Source organism: Panthera tigris, chromosome C2 (assembly GCF_018350195.1).
Source record: "Panthera tigris isolate Pti1 chromosome C2, P.tigris_Pti1_mat1.1, whole genome shotgun sequence".
NCBI lineage: Eukaryota > Metazoa > Chordata > Mammalia > Carnivora > Felidae > Panthera > Panthera tigris.
Window position 1 is genome coordinate 54,204,640 of NC_056668.1, and position 25,028 is coordinate 54,229,667.

At 42.2% G+C, this 25,028-nt stretch overlaps 1 protein-coding gene across 7 annotated transcripts in view; it reads left to right on the forward strand.

Moving 5' to 3' along the window:
- BBX (BBX high mobility group box domain containing) overlaps positions 1 to 9,196 on the forward strand; it is a 282,646-nt gene extending 273,450 nt beyond the window's left edge. For 6 of the 7 annotated variants that reach the window (XM_042999122.1, XM_042999121.1, XM_042999123.1 and 3 more), the window contains one exon: positions 3,330 to 9,195. In XM_042999122.1, coding sequence (XP_042855056.1) covers positions 3,330 to 3,417 — 88 coding nt within the window. In that variant the 3' untranslated portion in view covers positions 3,418 to 9,195. Of the gene's footprint in view, positions 1 to 3,329 lie in introns of all 7 variants that reach the window. The other variant, XM_015544969.2, reaches the window with a different exon arrangement.
- Positions 9,197 to 25,028: the final 15,832 nt, after the last annotated feature.

Genomic DNA, 25,028 nt, shown 5'->3' on the forward strand with positions numbered 1-25,028 from the left:
AAAGTTTTAAATCTAGCACAACTTCCATACCCTCCTGTTGGGCTGCACTGTCCCTTTCCACATCCAGGTTCAGGAGGCCCTTTACCTGTCATGTTACAGTTCTAGTGCTTCCTCACAGATAGCCTCTAGATAGTTCCAAGAAGTCAAATTCCTTTTCCTGTGTGTACTGTAAGTGCCTAACGGCAAGAGAATGCTGACAGACCTTGTTAAAACCTGCTCAAATCTCTGAAGGAGATCATGCACAGATAATTCTCCACTCATACAGAGGACAGACTCCTACACGTGTGAGAAGAATGAAATGCATGCCCGCATGTTACTAAGTGTCCCCATAAATTTTCGATAAAAGGCAATGTAAAAATTCGGAGAGGATCATAATGCAGGGCTCAGCAAGGTCTACCACACAGTCACCCAGTACTGCCGCCAGCATCCCCTTCCAGACACAACTGTGGTCACACCTGGCTCTGTTAACCAACCTTCCGTGACTTCCAGTTTGCAGCAGCAGAAAGCCTCACCAAACCTTCCCACTCTCCTCTCTGCCAACCCCTCCTCCCTGCCCTGCGATCACGTGGGATCAGTCGCTGCCACCTGGATAAGCCGGGTTCTTGCCTGTGTGTCTCCCCGTCTCCGCAAACTCCTGGTTCTCCTTCCGTCGCTAGTCCTGTTTTCTGCTCTGTGTCTCCCTCCTGAAGTCCCTGCATACTTTCTATACATGCTCTCTGAGACCAGCTGCCACACTGGGCTGTAATTATTCCTTCATATGTCTGTCTCTTGAATTTTGAAAGCAGAGCGCTGGTTTTAATCCTCACATCCCCAGCTTCCTTAGTTCCTGCTACATCAATGGATGAATGAAACAATGAATGGGTGAATGAATAGATGAGATGTTCTTAAAGTATGACCACCTACGTTCAGAACTAGCAAGCATAGAAAAAAGATTCTTTTTTTTTAATCTCCCATTGGACAGAACAATATTGCATACTAGAATCTTACTATCAATCTCATAAATGGTTAGTGTTATTAATATCTACAAAAACAGATCCCCCTTAAGGGCCCTTACCTGTTAAAGCAGAACCTCCAGACTTCCATCTACCTGCAGGCTTAATGTACTTTTACCTGGGTTGCACACCCATTGACTATTGTTTTCGCATCACCTAGGTTCATAATTTTGAGGGTGATGAGCAGAGTTGGGGTGGAAACATATTACCTGCATTCTTGCCAGGAGAAATCATAATGTTAGGTTCAGAAACCTGACATCGAAAGGCAGTTTTGCAAAATGCAGGAAATAGGAAGTTGGAATAAACCTTCGTTGAGAGCCTGTGTGTTTACTAGGACTTCCATAAGGGGAAAGCTCATTAAACTGAGTCCTAAAATGAGCCCTGCCGGGTGGGTCTTTTTGATCCCTTTTTAACGAAACTGCAGACCATTAACTTGCCAAGAACCCACATCTAAACTGAGTTAAGATTTGAACTAAGGTCTTTGAACTCCGGTGTCTTTGCCTTTGCTCAGACATGCTGCTTAAGCAATCATCTGTCGTGTCCTAGAAAGTCACGAAGAGTCTCACCGAACCTTACGCTGGGAACGGCAGCATCCGTTATTTGTAGCCATACTGGGCTCCCCCCTCCTTTGCTTTTGTTTTCTAATTAAACTGGGCTTTCACCCTAGTTGCTCTCTGTCCCTGTTGCTCTTTTTTTTATACTGTACTTTTCATCTTTCACTTTTTTTTCTTCTTCTGTTTCCTTTTTTCAATACTTAATTAAAATTCTTTTAGCTTTTGTAATATTGTTCCATATTCAGTCGTAAAGGTAAAAAAATGGCATTTTAATTTCATCTTTCTTGAACAAAGAGTTGAACATATTGAACAGTTGGTGCTTACAGCATCCCCACATGACTGAACAGATTAATCCAGAGGTTTGATTATACACATGTTTTGTTTTTCTGAAATCCTAGTATCTGAGGCTAAGTGATTATTGGATTCTGAAATCCCCAAATGTTGTAATTTATCTACATTATTTTTGTGTGTGTGCATCAAGAGAAAGAAACTTGGATTTAGTTGTAAAAAAGGTATAATTTGAAATTCTAAAAAGCTGCTTTTGTTCCGTGTCATCTGAAGAAGATACGATGTGGAAAGGGTCAGGCCACTGGAAGCCTTGCTGCTGCCTCACAGATTTTCAGCCCAGTGCTGTGCAACACAGACCACTGTAGGCCAGAGCAGTGAGCGCACCTTGTCTGGTCTTTGGTAGGCCTGTTGGGGAATGTCAGGGAGGTGCCCAAACCTGTCTTTTTAGAATGAGAAGCTCTGTGGAAATTAACCAAGAATTTGAAGGGTTCTCTTACAACTGTGAAGTAAGTTTTTTCCTACTCATTAAACAAAAGCAGAATAAAAAATCAGCTAAGTTTGGTGTAGTTCAATCCAAATGATGGTTATTTATATGAATTTTCTTGTCTTGTCTAGAGTTCTGTCTCTGCACGTGTTGATTTTACCCAAATTGTGCAGGTTTTCTCAGACTCTAAAGACGAGTCACTGCCTGCCTTCTTCCCTTGCACTCTTGCTCTCCATGCGCCTGTGAGGCTTTTCTTTAGTTAGGAGGGTTTCAGTGTTTTCATTCATTTGTGTTAGGGTCACAGACCTCTGGTCTCCAGCCATTGCTTTAATTACACTTAAGTTTTAATGTTACAGGCACCTGGGCAGCTCACTCGGTTAAGCGTCCAACTGTTGGTTTCAGCTCTGGTCATGATCTCACAAGTCGTGAGTTTGAGCTCCACATGAGAGGCCCTGTGCTGACAGCATGGAGACTGCTTGGGATTCTCGGTCTCCCTCTGTCTCTGCCCCTCCCCCCCCCCCAAAAAAAAAATAAACACTTAAATAAATAAATTGCGTTTATTATTATATGTCTTAGGAAATAATCCTGGAGGTTATCAATTAGTAGAGGAGAATTTTCCCCTTGGGCAGCTTGAGGAAAGGAATGGGTGCTGTTTTAATATCAGTGGATCAAGAGACTATTGTCTTAGAACCACTGCCCTTGACTAAAAGTTTTCCACTTCTTAGGGAGTTGCCCCAAATCTGTTGGTGCTTCAGATTTCATCTCTGCAAAATGGAGATGGTTGTTTGGGACACAGTGTGTTGTTGAGTCATGTGAGGTGAACTGAGATAAGAAGTTTTTCAAAAAACAATAAAAGCAGCAGCTAACAGTTTAAACAGCATCAGTAACAAGTCAACATTAGCTGTTAAACAAGATATTGGAAAGCTCTTATTGGTTACTCATCATCCTCTCCTGTGTCTGATAACATACTCTAAGTGGGTGATTTCTTTTGTTCTTCCTCTTGTTTTGCAGAGGTCAGAGGTCCACTCCGCTCACCCATGATGGACAGCCAAAAGAAATGCCACAGGCTCCTGTACTTATTTCCTGCGCTGACCAGTGAAGCGCCCTTTAATTGTAAAACATTGTGCTTTACCTACTACCCTAGCCTTGTCTTTACGGAGGGATGCTAGTGAGTCCATGTGGTGGAAAATATAGACTGCAAACAAGTGCTTGTTGCCCTACACGGCCCAGATTCACTTGAAGCAGAAGTTAGCATCCTGGGCCCGTTTGTTCTTTTGGAACCCAGAGTCTTTGAGGGTGAGGTTATCTGTCTGATAATGAGCAGAAACAGAATGATCCTGGAGCTTTGCTTTCTATTGAAGGCTTTTGACGGTAATAGGTGGTAACTTGGTAAAAGGCTGCCTTTACTGTAGCTCATCCAGCGTCTCTTTTACCAACCGGAGAGTGTGAAACTAGTTTCGTATATTACCTAGTTATTCTTTCAAAACAAAAACAAAAAACAAAAAAACAAAAACTGACGCACTGCACTAGTTATTATTAGATATTCTTAGTCTTTTTTGTACATGGAGATTTAAGTTCTAAGATGGTTTATATAATAGGTTATACCTACATTTATATTGTAGAATAATATTAAAAAGCCTGTTCCAGAGACCCCCAAGCAGCACGGGCAGGCACATGTACCATTGTTAGCGGTGTATGCTCGGCCTCGTGGTCCATATATTCTGCACTTTTATATTTGCCACCAGAGTGGTAGTTTGCTGGTGAAAAGGAAGAGAGAGAGAGAGAGAGAGAGAGAGAGAGAGAGAGAGAGAGAGAGAGAGAGAGAGAGAAAATTACAATTCTTACAAGCTGAGTTTTTTTCTTAGCCTTGAGTGACTAAGAAGAATTTGCTTGGGGCAAATTGTGGCAAATATTTTCCCAGACAGGGGAAGAGTCCTACAGATTACTGATGTTTTCATGCCTTGAGGATTCTTTTATTTTTACACAGGGGTCTATGTGACCAATGGATCGTTCATACAAACAAAAAAAGAAAAATATTATTCAGAAGTGACCTTAGTATTACTTCACTATCCTAAACACATTGAAGACACTCACTTCATGTGGACTTTGAGCTACAGACCTTTTACATCCATCCCAGACAGACTGGACGGGTAGCAATTGCTATGCACAGCCTAATTGGCACTGCAGGTTTTTAGAGCCATTTTGAGTTGATGTTGTCAAGGAGGTGTTGAATGAATAAATGCCGAGGGAGGGATGCCTGACCAGAGTGGGATTCTTAGTCACAGATCCACCTGCAAGTTTGTTTCCTTTTTGTGTTTTGTTGCTTTCGGACATAAAACCAACCATACATATGCCAGTGCCAAGTGGATTACCTGGCTTATCCGAACATTCGACATACCGACTTAACCACCTGACATTCACAGTGTCTTGTTTCCTAGCAACACATGCAAAGTGATAAATCAAAATTAGTCGGAGGCTACCGAGTTTACAGGGTATTTGTTCCATAGCACAAAGTAGATCCCCACTCTTGCATCACAGCACAAACTACCAAATTTTAATTATTGGATTCCAGCAATAATTTTTATTGGTTTTCAAACTGGCGGAATTTTGATAGCGTTAGTTCGAGTTTGAAGCTTTTGAATTAGATCTCTAAATGATGACAGTTTACAAGGTTTTATCTAGCTTTCTTATTTATACTTGACTGAATTGTAATGATGATTTTTTTTTTCTAATCGTAATCTGACCTAATAGCCATACAAAAAACGACTCTATTAGTACTGACTAGGTTTAGCTTTTCATAGTTGTAGATATTACTTCAGTTTCGGTGCTGGAAAATATGTACAACATACTAACAATTGAAAAGAATATAGGGATTTGTTTGGGTTGTTTTTTTCTTCAAAGCAGGTAAAGAGGACAGCAGAGCATTGGAATGGTGTCCTCAAAAATGCATAAACATTGTGGGCGTGGAGGAAGAAGGATTTAGAAAGCTAGTTAGTCCGAGGTTAAAGCTTAACCCCATTCGCGTAGAAATAAATCAGGTGAGCAGCCCCAGATTTTAGCATAATATTTTTACTATGATGCTGTTTTATTAATATTTTCTAAATTTCAAAACACAAAGTGAATGTTTGAAAATTGCTGGGTCCCAATGTTGGTGGCTGTTGGAGTTTTTGGACCACTTGCTAGCAGTGATTTAAAAATTATAATTAGCTAAAAATCCAAAAACAAAACAAAATGAAACAAAACAAAAACCAACAACAGAAATTGTTTGGTGCAGAACATGCACCTTGACAATGGTACTAACTTGTTATTCTCTAGAACACGTTAGAATAGATCTATTTTTGCCAGAGCACCGTCCTTCAATCCTCCAATTACATTTCACTAGATTTCCTTAAGAGATTGCTGTATATTCATGGGACCTTTTTTAAAAAGAAGCAAAACAAAAGATTACTTTTTTCTATGTGATTAATATCTTACTTGATCTGCTTTTCCTAAACCTCAGTGGCTTTTCCCTTAGGCAGGGGTGGGGTGGGAGGGCAACCTACTGGATATGACTGTTTTCAGATACTTAAAAAAACAAAAAACAAAAAAAAACCTTTTTGTAGAAATGCTTAATTTTTAAGCGGTTAGGCACTGAGAGTAGCAGAAATCCTGCAAAGCTTTATAGTCCTTTAGACACTCGCCTTGTTGTTTCTCTGAGTGAAGTCTTGATTTCAATACTAGTGCTTTTCTCATGCCCTGAATCCGCTGGTGAGGGGTGTTGGCATTTTCAGGTAACAATATTTGTTAGCACAGATATTCCCAACCAACATGTAGTGCCCCCCCATCTACCATTTTCATTTCATTTATCTTATTCTTTTATATTTTGGAAAATCATATTGCTATGGTGTGTACCTTAATCTGCCAGCAAACACCATTGACACTAACATTTGTCCCACAAGCATCCTCAAGAGAAGAAGTTCTTGCACCTTATGTATATCTCAAGCAAACCAAAATACGATGCCTGCTTTGTTTTATTCTAAATTGTTGTATCATATCTTTCTGAAAAACCATTCTGAATCTAGTTGAAATTATCGATATTTATGCTTTTAACCTTAATTTCTGGATTCAAACCTGTATATAAATCTTTTGAAAAAAATTGTCCTAGCCCTTCTCTGTGATGCCGAAGTGGATGATTTAGTCTCAGATGGAGACGCAGTACTGTTCCAGTTTTCCTTAGCCTTTTATTTATTTAGTTGTTCTGGGTATTTTCCTATGTAATTTTGAAGTGTGTAGAGTATATTATAGTAACTGAAGCTGCAGCTATAAGAAGCTGAGTGAAAGAAAAAAAAATACTGTAAGACATCCTTTTTAAGTTTTTATTTGTTTGGATAACTGTAAGGAGATCAGGAGAAGGAAACAACGTCCCACAGCCACATTGACGATACAGGTTCTTATCCCCAGATTAGGTTAGTTCCCAGATTTTAGATCAAACTGTAATTCATCAAAGCCCTTTTATAAGGATGAATCATACTGTTGTAATTCTGACAGTCTCTTTTTCCCACAAATACCAGAACTATGTTTGTTTAATTCTGTCAGAAGAGCTTTCTACCAATGCCATCTCAAAGCCATGCTGAAATCATTCCCATATTATCACTGATTCTGGTTCCTGCGATGGAACACTCCGAACAAAAAGGAGCATCTGAACTGGTCTGGTTATTTATATTCCAACATGTTTATTCCCTGTCACTTTCTTAGCAAGTCAGATGCTACTCCGCCTAAGTCATTTCATAAAATTTTGTTTGCACTCTGCAGTCTTTGGCTTATCGTATGGAAAAGTTTGCACCTATGTAAAATCTCAAGCAAATTATAAATTGATCCAGAACCAGGAGTAAGCTGGAAGCTGACACGTTTTGTTTATACAGTGTGGGAGGGAGGGAGGGTATCGAATAGCTCTGTTCCAAGTTTGGCGTTTGGCATTAATGTGAAGCAGTGGGACCATGCTGCCTGCTAAACTACTGTATGAATCCCAAGCGTTCTGGAGACCAGCAGCTGGAGCTGGAGGCCGGCACCCACCCAGCAGAGGAGAAGAGCCACCGTGGCCTCGCTGGGGAGAAGGCAGGAAGTCCCGCCAGGCCTGGAATCAGCATTTGCAAAGGGAAAGTCGGGGTGTCCGTGATGCTGTTGAGGAGACTCACCTTTGATTGCACTGCTCCATAGAGCCCTCACGTAAGGCCAATTCTAATGGGCTACCTCGGCTTTAAAAGTTAATTTCAGTAAGTCCTGTTTCAAAGGTCTGTCTTTTTTTTTTTTTTTTTTTTTGCTTCTACCTTCAGTGCCACTGTTTCCCACTGCAGTGTTTTGACTTCCCAAACCACCTTCTCCAGAGAGAACAATGTATTGCTGAAAATGGGCAGCAGAAGCAAATGTCATTATTACATTTGACCTATAAAGTATTCAGAGTGACTGCTAGGTGGAAATGAAAATTTAGCTCTCCCCACATAGGACCTTGTTTTGCACCTTATAAAGAGTGTACTAATTGTTAATTAGATGTTGCTTTTATTTATACAAGCATTCCCAAAGAGTTAGATTTGGATTTTGTTCTTACTTGAGTTTTTGGGGTTTTTAAAACTCATCTTATTTAGATTAACTAACATCATACTCACATTAAGAAACAAGTTGTTCAGTTTATCTTACCAGATATGTCTGGTGAAGTATTCAGGGTTTGATGGACTGCTTTGCTTTAGTTTGGAAGTGATAGCTAAGTTTATTATACTCCATATTAAATCACCTTGTCCTTTTCACTGGGGACATTATTTTCTTTCTATTTTGGATCAAAGAAGTGACAACAAAAATAGTGAACAACAAGACAAATATATTTGATTCCCCCGATACAGCTCCATCTGTGCTATGCTTTCCTTAAAAAACATAAGTACACATTTTCTTCACACACAAAAAATGCAAGTTTCATCTCCTGGCCAAATTTTATTTGCGATGGTAGGATTTATACTAATAAGTTGAAGGAGGAAACCTTGTACTAAGTTCTCTGGCCACTGTTTTCTTGTTGCAGTCAGTGGTCAAAATTGATCCTGCCCTCAAATTGGTTTTTGTGCACAGAACTAGTTGTCATGAAAATTACTACTCCTTCCAAAGATTGCCCGGTCACTTGGGCCGTAACTGGTTACTGAGTAACAAGGACCTAATTCAATGCCTCCGAACCCTCCCACCTGCACCGCAGTCATACCTCACAGGCTCTAACGTGAATCACAAGGGCACGTGTGTTTCACCAACTAACACTGCTGGTCCTTGGCAGTTGCTGGGGGCCGGCCCATGTCCCTGGACGCCTCAGGTTAGCGCCTGGGCTCTCAGAACAGCAGAACTGGGGGTGGGGCAGGTCTGACCTGGAGCTCGGCACACGCTCAGCAACATTCTTCGCGTTTCATTAGCACTAAACAAGTCTCTTGCTCTCAGGAATTTGTCCAAAAAAGAATAAAAACCACCTGAGACTCCATTGTTCCAGATTATGAACTTTTCTCTTAGGTTTGAATTGCTTACTTACATGTCCTAAATTAACCATGGCTTCATTTGACCACCAGGTCTTAAGTCTGTTGACAGTTTCAGCATGACTGAATTGCTCATTTTTTTGCTTTCAGAAATTGGCTTGGTTCTCTTTAGAGTTGGTGTAAACATGCCATGTAATAAATGATTTCCACTTAATGGTACAACAGAATTATTGCTTTCTTAGATGTATGTGTAGTAAAAGTCAATATACACATTTATATAATTTCTTTCTTCAAAATCTTATACTTAATTTGATATTTCTAAAAATTGCACATGTAAGTCATGTGTATAACATGCTAAAGTACTTTAACTGTGATCTTAAAACTGAATAAAAATATTTAATAAAAATTTGAAATATTTTAAAGATATTATTCAAATATCTTTCTTTACATTCACACCCCTGTCTATAGACTAAGTGCCTTCAGTATACCCTGTCTACTAAAAACAGTAGGGAAAGCACTTTAACAAAAGATACTTCAGCTCTTTCAGAATGCGAATGGTGACCTCCCCCAAACTGTTTCCTGATAGTCCCAGTGTTTGAGTGGCTTGGGCTGCTTCTCCCTAATGGGGAGAGGAGAAATCAGCCTGACAGAAGAAAGATCTGCTTCATTCTGCCACTTAGGAGGAGGGCCTCCCTGGGAAAAGCATGACCTTGAACATACCAACTCTCCCTGAACTGTAATAAAACTATGGAAGTGATAACCTGTAACCTAAAGTATAAATTCAGACCTCAGTCTTGGCTGGATGCGATGTCCTGAACCTTAGAACTTTGGCTATGTTGTTTTAATCCTTCAGAAGAGCACACACACACATAGTATATAAATACAGAGTATAATGATACCACAGGCTTTGTTCAGACAGAGTTGGCTTCAAAGTCTGGTTCCACTTATCCATTTATCATTGGGCTTTTCGACCTCCTTGAACCCCACTTCAATTACAAAATGATGGTGGTGATCATGCCTCCTCACACTTCTGCTCGGATGAAAAAAAATACTTACGAAGTTAGGGCCTGTAACAGAAATGTTCATCAAATGGGAATTGTTGATTTTATGATTTTTTATGCCGACTCAAAAGTTGATATGTTTATGTATATTCGAAAGAGACCCTAAGTATAGCTAGCTTCCTCTTTAAACTTGTAAGGGCCTGCTGCATCAGGAGTAAGCTATAGCAGGAAATACAATACGGTGGAAAACTCAATATGTTAAATTCACATTAGGCAACTCACGCTTGTGTATGTAGCACTATGGGATTTTTCCATAAAATTAGTCTGCCTGATGAATTACATGTCCAGTACTCCAGGACACTTTTTTTTTTTTTTTTTTTTTTAAATTACTAGGAATGAAATGTGTTGTAGTGATGATGGAAGCTCCATACCAAAGAATATAAATTCTATTAGAAAAAAAGATTACGGGTTAGACGTGTGTGGTTTTATGGTTCTATATGTATTACACAGATCTGTCCTTTGGGGTAGAACATAGTCTCTTGCAAGGAAACATAAAACAGTTATCACTAAGTGATGAGCTAAAAGTAATACCACTGACTCCATTCCATACAACTGAAAGAACATAAAATCGTTCATCGTAATTTTTCAGCAACCTTTTCACCTTTTGAAAGTATGGAAAATTTCAAACATATGCAAAGGTAAGAGGCTAGCAGAGGGAATTCCATAGACCCATCACCCACCCAGCTTCAACAAATACTAATAGTTTCCCAATTCTTGCTTCATTTGTATTTTACCCATTTTTCCTTCATTTCATCTCCCAACCCTAGCTATGCATATCCAAGAAGTGTGATTTCATGTATAAATACTTCATATACAGCCTTTAAAAACAAATATTTTGATATGCACAAATTTTCTTTTTTTAATGTATCGCCTCCTCACACTTCCAAAAATATGTTTGTTTCCTGCCCAAAGCAAAAGGAATCCGTGAGCCACAGGAAGAGTCGTGCTGGAGGGAAGATAATTTGGAATTCGGTTATGTTGTTCCCGCTGAGTATCTCTAGATTTACCTTTCTTGACCCAGTGTTCTGAAGAGAGCTTCATCAGAAAGACCCTTTTCTTGGCATGTCTTTATTTGTTTATTTTCAGCCTTGCTTCTTATGACCTTTCCCTTTTTTCCAGACAGTGTCTAAAAAGTCCCAAGGGCTAAAACTTTTATAATTTTATATAAAACTTTAACAAACTTGTATGTCCTCTACACTTTTCCCTCCACTGCTGTTCCCACTCGGGTTTTTCTCTCTCAGACTTACAAGAGTGAAATCTGTGGAGGGGAACAGTGGAGACAAAATTTTGGATGAGCTCTGGAAAGCAGGTTGCCAAAAGGTTGAAAAAATCTGGAACCCTGAGTCAACAGGCCAGAAATTAAAAGCGTAAAATGAAGTCGCTCCTGGAAGAGAGAAAATGGTAACTCCTACTTTATGGCTCAACCCACTTGGAGATCCCTCACCCTAGGGAATTTTATAAAAGGTCATTTTGTCTCAAGGTTGTGTATTGCAGAAGTCAGAAAAGAAAAATGTGAAGATTGAAAGTTTCTTGACAATGATGGAGGGTGAAAGGGGAAAAGGGAAAGTTCAGACAAACAGGTCTTTCAAGTTCGATGTCTGAAAGTCAAAATGGTTTTAAAGCCAGCATGAAAATATTTCCAAGAAATGTACTCAAGTATCAGTGATTACATTTTCCTGGTCTGTACTACTATTGGGCTGTGGAGCTTATGAAAGGCACCTTGAATACATACGATTCATATCTTCCAGAACCAAGCATGAAAGTACTGAAAAGATATACAAACAGTGGAAATATACTCGGTAGATGCAGAAATAGGCAATGATTTGCCATCTAATTTGAAGCATGTATTTGAAGTATATTTAATAGGAAAGCAGTATGATACAATTTTAAATTATTTTTCCTCCAAGATATTTATTCTATAATTCTTGAAACTGGAGAAATTCAGATGATGTTTTCTAGTTTTAAATTTTCATTTCTCCCATACTATCTCTTAGGCATTTATACATTTATAAGTATACTAGAAATAAAAGAGCAATATTCTGCACAGTCCTAGAAGAGCTAAACCCTTTTTGTAAATAGAATATGAGGTATTTAACACACTGATGCTAGCCTCACCTTCATTAAAACTCTTATTGTATATCAATCAAAATCAAGACTGTATTGTTAGAATAAAATTGCTTAAAAACCCTGCTCTGTTCCACTTCTCTGTTCAAAGCCCATGAAAATTATTTCACCTCACTTGCTTTGGCTCCAGGAGAGTTCTTTGTGATCCACACCTCACGTCCATTCAATAGTTTATGTCATGCTCCTGTAACAATCTAATCATTCAGCAGAACTGCAGTGGATGACTGCTATTGGATACCTGCTAAGTACCAACAAGACAGTCTTCTGGGGTGTATAGTCTAGTGGGGGGGGGTGTGCTCTGGTGGGGGCTAGAGATATGCATCTTTAATTGAAATGCAATATGGATGAGGTTGGGCATGAGAATCAAAGGCTGTCAGGAAGAAGCTACATATAAACTCATGAGAAACATAATATGCATTTTGAAGGCTTTAAGGGGAGAAAATGGGAATGTGTTACTGTTCTACTTCAAATTTTTATTTTTTTAAAGCCCTTTTTCATAGAAGGGATCTTGGCACAAGAGCTGCTAAGACAAGGCCACAGATCTCTGAGAATGGCAAAAGTGAGACAAGTGTTTGGGGGAGATCCATGATGCTGTGCACTTCCTTTTGGTGTGTTGAGGCATGGGGCATCCCAGCTATGTTGACTCCAGGGCTGATGTGCAGTTAGCACATCAGCTCAGCCTTGACACAGCCTAGGAATATTTGAAATGGTGAGGTCAAGCAGCATGATTTAAGCGTTTGGCCTTAAGAGTCAGAGGTGATTTTGATAGCCAGAGAGTGTGATTCTCTGACTTCTTTTCCTTCTCCCTTGGCTGTATCCTTTCCTCAACCTCAGTCCCAACTCTTGCATGTTACTGAAGTGCAATCTTTCCAATTGTTGCACTTGTCTGCAGCAATAGCACACCTCCCTGCTTTTGCACCCTGTGCACACAAAAGCTGTATCTCCTGGCCCTTTCTTCTCCGCTGGGGATATTTGTAAGATCTTCATGGTGGGGTGAATGACTCAAGAACCCCTTTGCTCCAAGAGGATTCCTGGAACAAGATGGGGCTGTTGTGAAGGATTTGGGTCTGAACTGTACATGCGAGACTTTAGTTGCTAATCCTCGACCATTGAAAAGGACTTCACTCCAGGAAGTACCTATTATCTAGTAGGACTGCAGGATTACTTCCCCTTTGGTAGTATGGAAGGTGGTGTATCTACTTTTTACATTAAATGTTCATCTCAGTATGGCCAAATCATACCGCCTCCAGCTTTTTAGGGATTGATAGTTAAAGGAATTCTTTTAGCTCCAAAAACATCTGCTTTAAAAACCAGGATGATCTCTCTCAGGTTTGCAGACTGCACTGTAACTCATGCATGAATTCAGAAAGGTTTTAGAAATTTAAAGAGTTTAATTTGGAGTTCATCAGGCATCTGTCTGTGGACCCTCAAAGACCATCAGTGAGATCTGTGTTGCCAAAAGGCTTCATTGGTCTTCCTTTCCCCACTTCCCAAACATCTAACTTTCCATGAGTGGGTTGCCCATGTAGCAACATTTCTTAGGGACCTAGTTGTGCTGAGGACCCAGCTGAGGCAGTAGGAGCAATGACAGTCTTCACCTCCACAAGTCCACCTGACAGGGCACCTGGAATTCGAAGGCAAATGCAGAGCATTGACTGTCAAGTATGCCACAGTCCTCTGTAGGACACTGTTCAAACTAGAATCAGACTAACATCTTTTATATATGAACATTTATCCATGTGAATTCCTTTTTTTGGGTTCCTCTTTCACTCCTACCCACACATCCAATATTCCATATGCCTTCTTTTAAGAAACAAATGGTTTTCTGGTCCGGGTGCGCACTTTTCTCTTCCGAGTTGCCTTTGGGTGACATTCTAGCCTGCCGCCACCACCTGCTCCTCAGCCAAAGATCTATTTTAGGTAGAATCTGTCCCAGTGTTTCAGCCTACTGCAGAGAGCAGCATCAGTAATTGGTAGGACAAATGAACAGAGTCATAAATTAGCCGATGAATACTATTTCCTGGGGCAGAGCAGGCTTTCGCTAGCAGTCAAAGACAAGGCACAGCCAACCAAGTGGCAAGACTGCATAGCAGGTGGGACCCTGGAAGACACCCCAGTCATGGAGCAGGGAACCGTTCATTTTTCCCTGACGGTTCTCCTTCCCCTGCTGAAGAGCACTGGCTGAGGGGACAATCTTCCGGGTCTTAGAACAGAGATGAGATTTCTGAGATTAAATTGCTACAGATGAGCAATGCTGTTCACACTTCCCGGTCACACTTTTATTTTTCCTCCCAGTCAACTTTATTTTAGGGTTAAAACTTTTTAACTTGAACGTTAACCTTATAATAGCTTAAGCCTTTACCATACACACACACATAGTTATCAGTTTGAAAATCAGGCAGAAGAGTGATCCATTTCATGTGTCAGGGAGCAAGAACGTCCTGTCCCCTCTCTGGCCAGACTAAGAACCAATTTGACACGAGACAGATTAACAGGAGAAAATAAAATTTAAGAGTGTACCTACGGGGATCCACATGGAGACGGAATTCCAAAGACAGGCAAACCAAGGTATAGATGTCATCCAGAACTAAGGAGAAGCAGGGAGGGGGCTGGCACTTTGGAGGAAAAGAAAGCAATTCACAGGAAGATGAAAAAGAGTAAACGTTTGATAAACACATGTTTGCTGGCAATTCAGAAACGATGTACATAGAAGACTTGGATCAGTCAGGCCCTGCCAGGTTCCTCCCTGTCTACCACACCTAGTTCTCATCCTAATGTAAGGATCTATGGTGACAGTTCTCTTCCTGGAGCAGGTCCTCTATCTTAATTCTTTGTAGGCATTTAAAGTAGAGATCAAGAGCTTTTCCGAAATCTGTTGGGTGTTGATTGCTTTTTAACTCAATGTCATCTTCATGCCACAGTGGCCCGTCTTGTGGCAGCCTGCCCTCTCCCCCCAACGCATGTAAATAAGACCTTCCTGTGGCCCCGGGACACAAAATAAAACCTAACAAATGGGCGCTTCTATCCTCTACCTGTTTTTAAAAATAAAGCTAGTCTTTAATAGCACTTACATGGCACTTACACCCAACATGTTTAAATAGAATTATATGTGCTTCAAATTCACTACAGTCTGATCCACATTTTCCAGTTTTAAAGGTACAATTTTTCCCAATTGCCCATGAGCTGCCCATTTCACTGAGCAATCTGCAACAACATTGTATAAACCTAATTATGTTCATTTCTGTGGGGCCATTCATTCCTTGACATCCACACCAGGTAACTGTAACTCAGTTTATAAATCATCAGTTTATAAATCTTCTCCTCTAACCTCCTTGTACTTTAACCTGAGTTGAGGGACCTACTTCTCACTTACTGTCAGAGGCAGAATGTCTGGCTCCTTCCCAGATCAATAGATGCACCATCGCCTTACGACAAGGCCTCCAGGGAGCCGCAGAGAGGACAGAGCTACCAGACGCCTGAGTTCATTTGCACTTTCCACTTGGCTATGATTATCAGCCAGAGAATATTCTCCTGAGATGGATGAGATCGGGTCTATTTCAAATGACTTCGAAAGGACAATGCTGTCATCGCATACTTGAGGAAATTGCCGGCTGTACAGAGGAAGAGAAGTGACTTTCTGAAATGTGATAGTGAAGCATGACTGTAAAATGAAAAGCAATTTAAATGTATTACTGGACAAAAACCATTAGCCCAATGAACATAAATAACCTTACTGAGGAAGGGCACCTGTTTCCAAATAACTTCTCCTTAGTTTCAGGGGAATTTCTCTCTTACTGGAAGGCCCTTGAGTGTCATTAAAGGGGTTTGCAACTGAAACATGCTATCAAGGAGTCAGATTTTTCCACTTGTGTAAACAACTCCATTGAAATTACTGTGACTTTTTTTTTTTTTTTTTCCAGGCAGGGAAGCCAGTAACAACTGGTCTAACTAGAACCAGGCAATTTCACTTTCTGAAAGAAGGGTTGTCAACTCCTGATGATTCCTCTCGGATTATCCTCACAGATGCTGCCAAATTCCTGTTGACATCACCCACACCATTAACCACTCCATTAAATTCTTTGTATGGTTAATGTTGTCTTTATTTAAACGGATTCAGCAAGAACTAGAAGAGGCTTTAAATCTCAAAGCTCAGAAAAGATGCAAAACGCAGAGACCCCGATGCCGCCTTAGGCTGGACCTGTCAATCCAGGTAGGTAGACGTTTGCACGTGGGTCCCCATACCTGGATGATGTCATTGGAGTTATCCACAATGCAGAGTTATCGTCATGATTTCATAACTAGTGTAGTTATGAAAGTTATAATCTCAGTGCAGTACACTGAGAGTTTATGCAGTTTCCTAACATGCCCCTAAGTCTCACGGTGTGGTACCCTCCTCCCAGGAAATTGAGACTGTAGAGTAAGACTTGGGCAGAGGGGGAGGGGAATTGTTGGCAACTCTAGCAAATGTGTTCACCGCTGAGCCAAAATGCAATACATCAGTTCACAAAAAGAGAGGGCTTCACTTTTTTGTTCTAGTATTGTTTATTGCTGTTTACTTGTTTGCCAAAAGAGGAGAGGGGGTTTCTAGGACCATCATCTTGGAATCTCTGTCTCAAAATAGTTGCTCCCCAAGGGGACCCGGACTACAGGCACCCCAAGATGGAGACTGATAACTGGAGGAGAGAGGTCCCCCAAATGAGGAAAGTGGGGTGAGGACTGCCAGATGCAAGGCCTCTGAAAACCAGGTCCTCTTGAATATAAATCTTCAGCCCGGCACAAACAGAAAACAGACATCCCCACCGGAGCCAAGTTGCCAGGAGGGGGACCCATTCTGTACAGTTCTGTGCACTCACTAGCACTGTGCCAGCACACGACAGGCAACCAGAAAACCCCATCTCTAATGTGAGCACCACAACATCTACTTCCATTTTATGGATGCAATGAGATACTACATTTGAACAAATTTTGTGAACTTTAAAATGCTACCTACCCACCTACCTACATACATACATACATACATACAATGCTATATACAAATGTAATGGTTAAAAAAAATGGAACTCTTTAAGAGAATAAAAGACAAGCCATAGGCTGGGGGAAAATATTCTCAGATACATATCTAATAAAGGATGTGTATCCAAACTATACAAAGAATTCTTAAAACTTAAGAAAAAAACCGGTTAAGAAGACAAAAGACCTGAACAGACACCTCACAAGAGAAGATGTACAGATGGCAAAAAAGCATATGAAAAGATGCTCAGCATCCTATGTCATTAGGGACTGGCAAATTAATAAAACAACATACCCCTATATTCCAATTAGAGTGGCCCAAATCCCAAATAGCAACACCACCAAATGCTGGCAAAGATGTGGAACAGCTGGAACCCTCATTCACTGCTGGTGGGAATGCAAAATGGTGCAGCCACTTTGGGACAGTTTGGCATTTTCTTACAAAGCTAAACAGAGGCTGACCATAAAATCCAACGATTGTCCCCCTAGGTATTTACCCAAATGAGTGCAAAACTTATGCCCATACAAAAAGCTGCACGTGAGTGTTCATAGAAGTAAATAAATAAATGCTGCAAACTGGAAGCAGACAAGATGCCCCTCAATAGGATGGAGGGATAAACAGATGAATACAATGGAATATATTATTCAGTGCTAAAAAAAGAAGAAGAAAGAAGAAGAAGGAGAAGGAGAAGGAGAAGGAGAAGGAGAAGGAGAAGAAGAAGAAGAAGGAGGAGGAGGAGGGGGAGGAGGAGGAGGAGGAGAAGGAGAAGAAGAATTGTCAAGCTAGAAAAAGACATGGAGGAACTTTAAATTCACATTGGTAAGTGAAAGAAGCCTATTGGAAAAAGCTACAGGTTGTATGATTCCAACTAATGGTGTTGTGGAGTAGGCAAGACTATGGAGAATGTGAAAGGATGCGTGGTTGGAGAAGAAGTAAGTAGATGAAACATGGCTCATTTTTGGGTGGTGAAAGCATTCTGTATGATACTGTCATGGGTGATATATGACATTATGCATTTGTCAAAACCTATAGAATATATACCACAAAAGTGAGCTTTCATGCAAAGGATGAACTTCAGTGAATAATGATATGTCAGTATTGGATCACCATTGTAACATGCATACCACTCTAATGGCAAAATGTTGATGATAGAGGAGCCTGTGGGGTGGAGGGCTGAGAGAGTGAGGGGTTATGTGTGTATTCTCTGTATTTTCTGTCCCATTTTTTCTATAAACCTAAGACCAGTATAAACAATAAAGTCTCTGGGGCACCTGGCTGGCTTAGTCAGTTGAGTGTCTGACTCTTGGTTTCTGCTCGGATCATGATCCCAGGGTCATGGGATCAAGCCCCCTGTCGGGCTCTGGGCTGAGCATGGAACTTCCTTGAGATTCTCTCTTTCTCTGCCTCTGCCCCTCTCCCCTGCTTACACACTCTGTCTCTAAAAAATTAAAATTAAAAAAAAATCTATTAATTCAACAAAAAGTTAGAAAGTATCCTCCATGTGTCTCCTTCACAAATATCACGAAAGAGGAGTGATATGGCTGAAAAGCCATGTTGATTTCCTCATTGACATTCTTCTGTTTAATGAATAGGTAAACTATGTGAAAGAAGAATTTTTTTTTCCTACCATTTTCCTCCTTTGGGATTCAATAAAGTCTGAGGGTTTTTTTTCCCCTGTTTTGGACAGGAAAAATAAATTATTAATAAACTTTTCCTTGTTCTGAATTGGCCCAATACAAAAAAGATTGGGAAATACTGCATCTAAACGAAAATAAAAAGAAAGTTCTCTTGTGGGGAAGGATAGGTGTCCCGTTTGACACAGGTGCTCCAGCTTGGGTCCAGAGATAGAAGTTTCACAAGTATAATCATCAGCAAGTCCTGATACCTCTCAAAGGGAAGGTGGTTATCCTGTTCTGTTTGACTAAACCACTTTCATATTTTAGATTTGGAGAAATGACTCACAAACTTTGCCACTATTCTGACACCCATTTCATAGCAGGTTTGGAAACAATACAACATTTATTAGGGCTTAGAAAAAAATCTGAGAGGTATGAATCTATTTTGAGAGGTGATAGACCTTCACTCTCTCATGAATTTATTTATCCGTCTGCTCAGCACATATTTACTCAGCCTCCTGAAAACGGGGGCTTGAGCTTTGTATGGGAGATGGAAGGAAAGGCCTCATTTCCGCCTCAACAAAATCACAATCTGTTGGGAGCTTGTAAGACAAGAAACTTGAGAATTATAATGCAAAATAATTTTATATTTTAGTGCCTGAGAAGCACAGTGAAGGAAGCCAGGAAAGCTTCCCAGAAGAGGGGATTTATTAAGCATATAATCAGGGCAAACCATCTGAACTCTGCATCTGATCCATGCAGTCAGAAGCCATATTGCAGAGAGACCTGTCTTTCACTGAGGAGAGGGGAATAGCCTCTGTTTTTTTGTGTGCGTTTTTTTTGTTTTGGTTTGGTTTGGGTTTTTTGCAAGTAGCAGAAGGACCCTGACATAAAGAGAGAGAGGGCATGGCTGGACTTCCAAGAGAGCACAGACATTACAAAATCTGATAATTTCACCCTATTTCTTCTTCACAATATTTGGACTTTTTACAATGTTTCAGCTGGCAATGCTAAAATCTCCATTATTTTTCTTTAATTGGATTTTCATAATAAAAGTATGATCTTCAGTACTACTAAATTAGAAATTGTAATCATTTTTTGAGTTTTGGTAAGAAAAGTATTGACCCTTTGGCCTGTTGCCATTCCCATGCTGCTCTTCTGTATTGTCTGCCCAGGGCCGTCTGGACTGGACTGTGTCTGCCGCGGTGCAGTGATGTGGGGCAGAAGCTCTCACCCAGGAGATTCGAGACCTGTTTGCATTACAGATTGGCCCTCATTTGACTTTCTGGGTTACCCAGGAAAAAAGCCTGGGATATTCTTTTTTTTTTTTTTTTTTTTAACATTTATTTTTGAGACAGAGAGAGACAGAGCATGAACGGGGGAGGGTCAGAGAGAGAGGGAGACACAGAATGTGAAACAAGCTCCAGGCTCTGAGCCGTCAGCCCAGAGCCCGACGCGGGGCTCGAACTCACGGACCGTGAGATCGTGACCTGAGCTGAAGTCGGGCGCTTAACCGACTGAGCCACCCAGGTGCCCCAAGCCTGGGATATTCTTAAGGCATCCACAAATTTGGGGCACTTCAAGTAACATTTAAGGAAAAAATTAGTAAAAAAAAACAAACCAAAAAACTAATTTGACATTTGCTGTTGTATTAGTTAAGTCCCAGGAGGAGAGAGATTGCACAATGGAATTGGGCAAATTTGAGTTTTGTAAGGAAACTCCTCACCAACGTGTAGGGAAACACAAAAGAGTGCAGGGTCCGTGGGCTGATAACAGAGGGCCCTGTAATCCTCCTCCTTCCCAGGCCTGAGGAGGCCGGGTCCTGGAAAGGTAACTTGCACTTGAAGACACATGGAGAGGGCAGGTGATAGACAGCCACCGTCAGGCATGGTGACAACAGCTTTACTCTCCTTCCTCCCTCTAGTCTCCTGCTCTGTTCCCCATTAGCCAAACCCATCTGGAGCCCGGAGCAAGAAAGCTTGCGGGAAAAGTCAGTTCATGTAGCCTCCCAGGACACCAGAGCAGGATGGAGAAAGGTGAGGGAGTGGAATAGGCCAGCAAACAAAAGATACCTGGCATGGGACACTAGGTATTCACTGATGGCACCAAATCTTGACTTACTTTATTTTATTTTATTTTTTAAATTATTTTCCTTCATTTTTATTTAAGAGAGAGACTGGGAGCACGGGAGAGCAGCAGGGAAAGTGAGAGAGAGAGAGAGAGAAAGAATCTTAAGAAGGCCCCATGCTGAGTACAGAGCCTGACATGGGGCTCGATCCCATGATCCTGGGATCATGACCTGAGCTGAAATCAAGAGTCGGACACTCAACCGACTGAACCACCAGGCGTCCCTAGAGTCTTGACTCATTTTACATCATAGTACATTTTGAAATACATGCTGGGGGAGAAACCCTAATTTTTCTTCATGCTCCAGGCACCTGAAAGTCTCAGTTGGGCCTCCCTGTTCAGTGTGTCTGGCCTGAAGAGGAAGAGTGTTAGAACTTGGTACTTTTCAGTCAGCTCCAGCCCAAAATATCAAAGGCTCCTGAGGAGGGACCATATGTCTTGCTCAGCTGAGTGCACTGGGCTCTGACCTTGAGAGGAGCTGGGCTGTCAGCCTGAAGGGCAGGGCAGAGCCATAGCCTGCTGGTCAGGCCACACACATGCCCTGTGACTGTGTTCTGCATCTGTCTGGTGACGGTGGCACACCGCAGGCCTGTCAGAGGCAGAGAGAGGCGTACTTCGGGAGGCCAGCTGTCCTGCTGGAGGGGGAAATTAAAGACACACAGAGTCAACACACACTGAGTTTAGAAAAAAATTGGGGTCAGCGCATGGCACCCCAATGGATTTTTCCAGGGGAAAATGTTTGTGGTTATTTAATAAAGTTGATATCTCTCACTAGCTCACAGCAGGGAAGAGCACAGAGCACCTTCATCTGTACTGGGTACCAAAACAGAACGTTTGTATTTAAATATTTGAGTTAAACATATCTTGTGTTTGTCGAGCATTAATGCTGTTGACATTGTTCCACAGCCGCACTCTTCAGGGAGTTGGAATCTGTCTTCAATATTAGTCAACAGACCTTAGAAAACATTTGAATAGGAATCAGGACTGTGCACGCATCTCCAAGGGGACCTTGAATTGGGGAAGGGAGATGAACTCCAGCATCAGGGAAGGCAAGGATCTTAGAGACACACATGCTGGCTGCCATTTTTGCTCCCGTGAATCTCACCTTGGAGGACGCACATCATCCTGCACGGAGCCTCCACTTGCACGGCAAGACGCGTCTCTTCTCTGGAGTGAAGCGTTCTGGTTCCCTCCCGGCCCAGCATCTACCTTGAATTCCTAGAAAACTCATTTCTAGCCTGTTGACACTGGCCTCACACATTTGACTCCACCTCCCTCTGCTTAACCTGGCCTCTAAATTCAGAATCTATGTCCTAATGTCTTGGGAGGGAAGGTAATTCACCAGTGGGGAGCTGAGCCATTGAGCAGGTGGCCGAGGTGCTTGTGCTGATACCCTCCTCTGCATAGGTAGTGTCCCTGTTTCACTCCTCCTTCCCCTGGCTTGCACCACGGGGACCCTCTGTGACAGCCGAGGTCCAAGGCTGAGAGGGCCCAAGGAAGGGGCCAGGAGGAACTCCTCACCATCTTTTCTATTCTGACCATGTAGCCCTCTGGGCCGATTGTGTTTTAAGAGCCTAATGTCAAGAGTGCTTAACTTAATGGGCCTCACGTGGGTTAAAAAGGATATTAGAGCACCAAGTGAGAGCTGTAAATTTTCCTCCGTGACTTGGGCCTGACTGGGGGCAGCTGGTTTGAAGGAGAGACTAGCAAGATGCCACCTGGTCTATGCAGAGGCTCAGAGTGACATAGCACGATGGTAAGGGAGGGATAGAGGGTCTAGTGTCCTAGGGACAGACTCAGCCAGAGCCAGAGATGAGATGAGAATGGTTAACTCTTCCCACCCTGCCTTTTCCTGCTCTCCCCAGGCTTCTTTCCTTCCTTCTCTCCAGTGCCTCCCCAACCCAAGTCTGGGCCTGGAGGAGGAGTGTCTGTTCTCCAGGACACTATGTTCTATGCAGGGGAGGGGAGAGGAGAGGGAAGAATCCACCCTTCATTGCAGTTTGGGACCTGGGACCAGTGGGGAGCTGTCATGTCCCTTTGAGAATATGTGTCAGGCAGCTCTAGCCCAGTGCCCAGGTCAAATGGATGAGACAGATGGCAATGTGGTGCTGGACTTGGGGTTAATTGGGAGATGATGTGTCACTGTCATGTATCAGGGCCTAGAGACATGATCTGGGCCCTCATCTTCTAACTCTGCTCCCCAAAGAGAGATATGCATGCTAGAGAAGCAGCCCTAGCCCACCCAGCTCCCTTTCTTTAACACCCTACAAAGGACCCCAACCCTTGGTTTCCCAGCCTTGGAAGCTCCCAGGGACCAAGTAGCCAATTCTCACCCCCTTGAGCTATTTCTTCTGGAGGAGCACCCACTTCTACAAACACTGCCGCTGTTCCCAAAGCCACTAATAACCTAAACCCCCACATCTGGGGGTGTGACCGCACAGCTCATTGCCCTTGACCCTCAGCAGCGTTCCGTCGGTTGACTGCTCTGCCTTCACAGACTTCTCCTGTTTGACGTTCTTCTCAGCCTCCTGGCCACCTGCTTCTACCTGGCTGGCTAAGCCCATCCCGTCACCTTCACTAGTTCCACTAGGTTATTGAGGCCCTTTGGTCACGAGCTCCTTCCACCAAATCAGTGCCCAAGGCTGCTGCATAACAATCTCCTTCCTTGATTAGAGCATCTTAATTTTGCTCTAGGAATTTGCTTAAACAGATTAATCATTCTGGAGGACAAATATAGAAGCTGTGCTTGCTGAGGGCTCTGCTCTGAATATCCCCTAGGAAACTCTGATTACACCTGCCCACTGGGCCTCTGCCAGGGCTTTGGGTGCATCAGGGACCTAGACACTGGTGGAAAGCTGTGTGCCACTCCTGCATGCCTCTCTTTGCTCCTGCGGCCAGCAAAGCAGGCTCTAAAGGGGGGGTTAATGCCTGGTTGTGAAATTGAGGTTGGGGATTGGAGGTGGGGGTGGGGCGTCCTGGTGCTCTCTCCCCTCTAGGGTACAATCTGTACCCTGAAGAGTGGAACTGGGGACTCTTTCTCAATGAAATTAAAGTCTTGGTCAGTGTACTTACTTGTGGCAACCTGGGCCCACAGTGGTTCTCATTAAAATCCCTCGTTTTTAAAAACTACTGACATTGGGGGGCGCCTGGGTGGCTCAGTCGGTTAAGTGTCCGACTTCAGCTCAGGTCATGATCTCGCGGTCCGTGAGTTGAAGCCCCGCATCAGGCTCTGTGCTGACAGCTCAGAGCCTGGAGCCTGTTTTGGATTCTGTGTCTCCCTCTCTCTCTGGCCCTCCCCTGTTCATGCTTTGTCTCTCTCTGTCTCAAAAATAAATAAATGTTAAAAAAAAAAAAAAAAAAACAAACTACTGACATTGGCACCTCACCGCAGACCAACTTAATCATAATTGCCAGGATCCAGCATCTTTATTTTGAGAAATCGATTGGAAGAACATACCAAGTGGTTCCCACATACAGCCAGGCAGAGAACCACAGCAAAATTTGGTTTTGTTTCTGTGCATGTAAATACGGGAGGGAGTCGGTCCAGAGCCTTCGATCTTGAGAACAGTTCTGAAACTAACGGAAAGTAATGTATGATCTATCCAAAGTGGGTTTTCACAAACCCTTGAAGCTGGGGCAGCAGTGTTTCACGGTGGTTAAAAGCCAGGGCTTTGGATCAGACTATACGGATCTGAGCGCCGTTCTACCATTTCCTAGCTCTGTGACCTTGGATAAACTACTTAACCTCTCTGAGCCTCAGTCTTCTGATAAAGATTATACCAACTTCATAGGGCTGTATAGGGAGGTGGGTAAAATTATACAAGCAAAGATCTTAGAGCAGTGCCTGGCATATAGTAAGCTCTCAGTAAAAAATAGCTATCATTATTTTCCTCCTTATTCTCCTCAACATCACCATTTGGTTCAAGGATAGAAGAGCATGTTCATAAGAAGCCAGGTCAGTAGACTTTTCCTAGTGTGTTTTCAGGGTTCTCTAGAGAAATGGAACCAATAGGATGTGTGTATAGAAAGAGAGAGGGAAGGGGCGCCTGGGTGGCTCAGTCGGTTGGGCATCCAACTTTGGCTCAGGTCACGATCTCACGGTTTGTGGGTTCGAGCCCCGTGATGGGCTCTGTGCTGACAGCTCAGAGCCTGGAGCCTGCTTCAGATTCTCTGTCTCCCTCTCTCTCTGCCCCACCCCGGCTCATGCTCTGTCCCTCTCTCTTTCTCTCAAAAATAAACAAACTTAAAAAAAATTTTTTTTTAGAGGACAGAGGGAGGGAAGGAGACAGAGA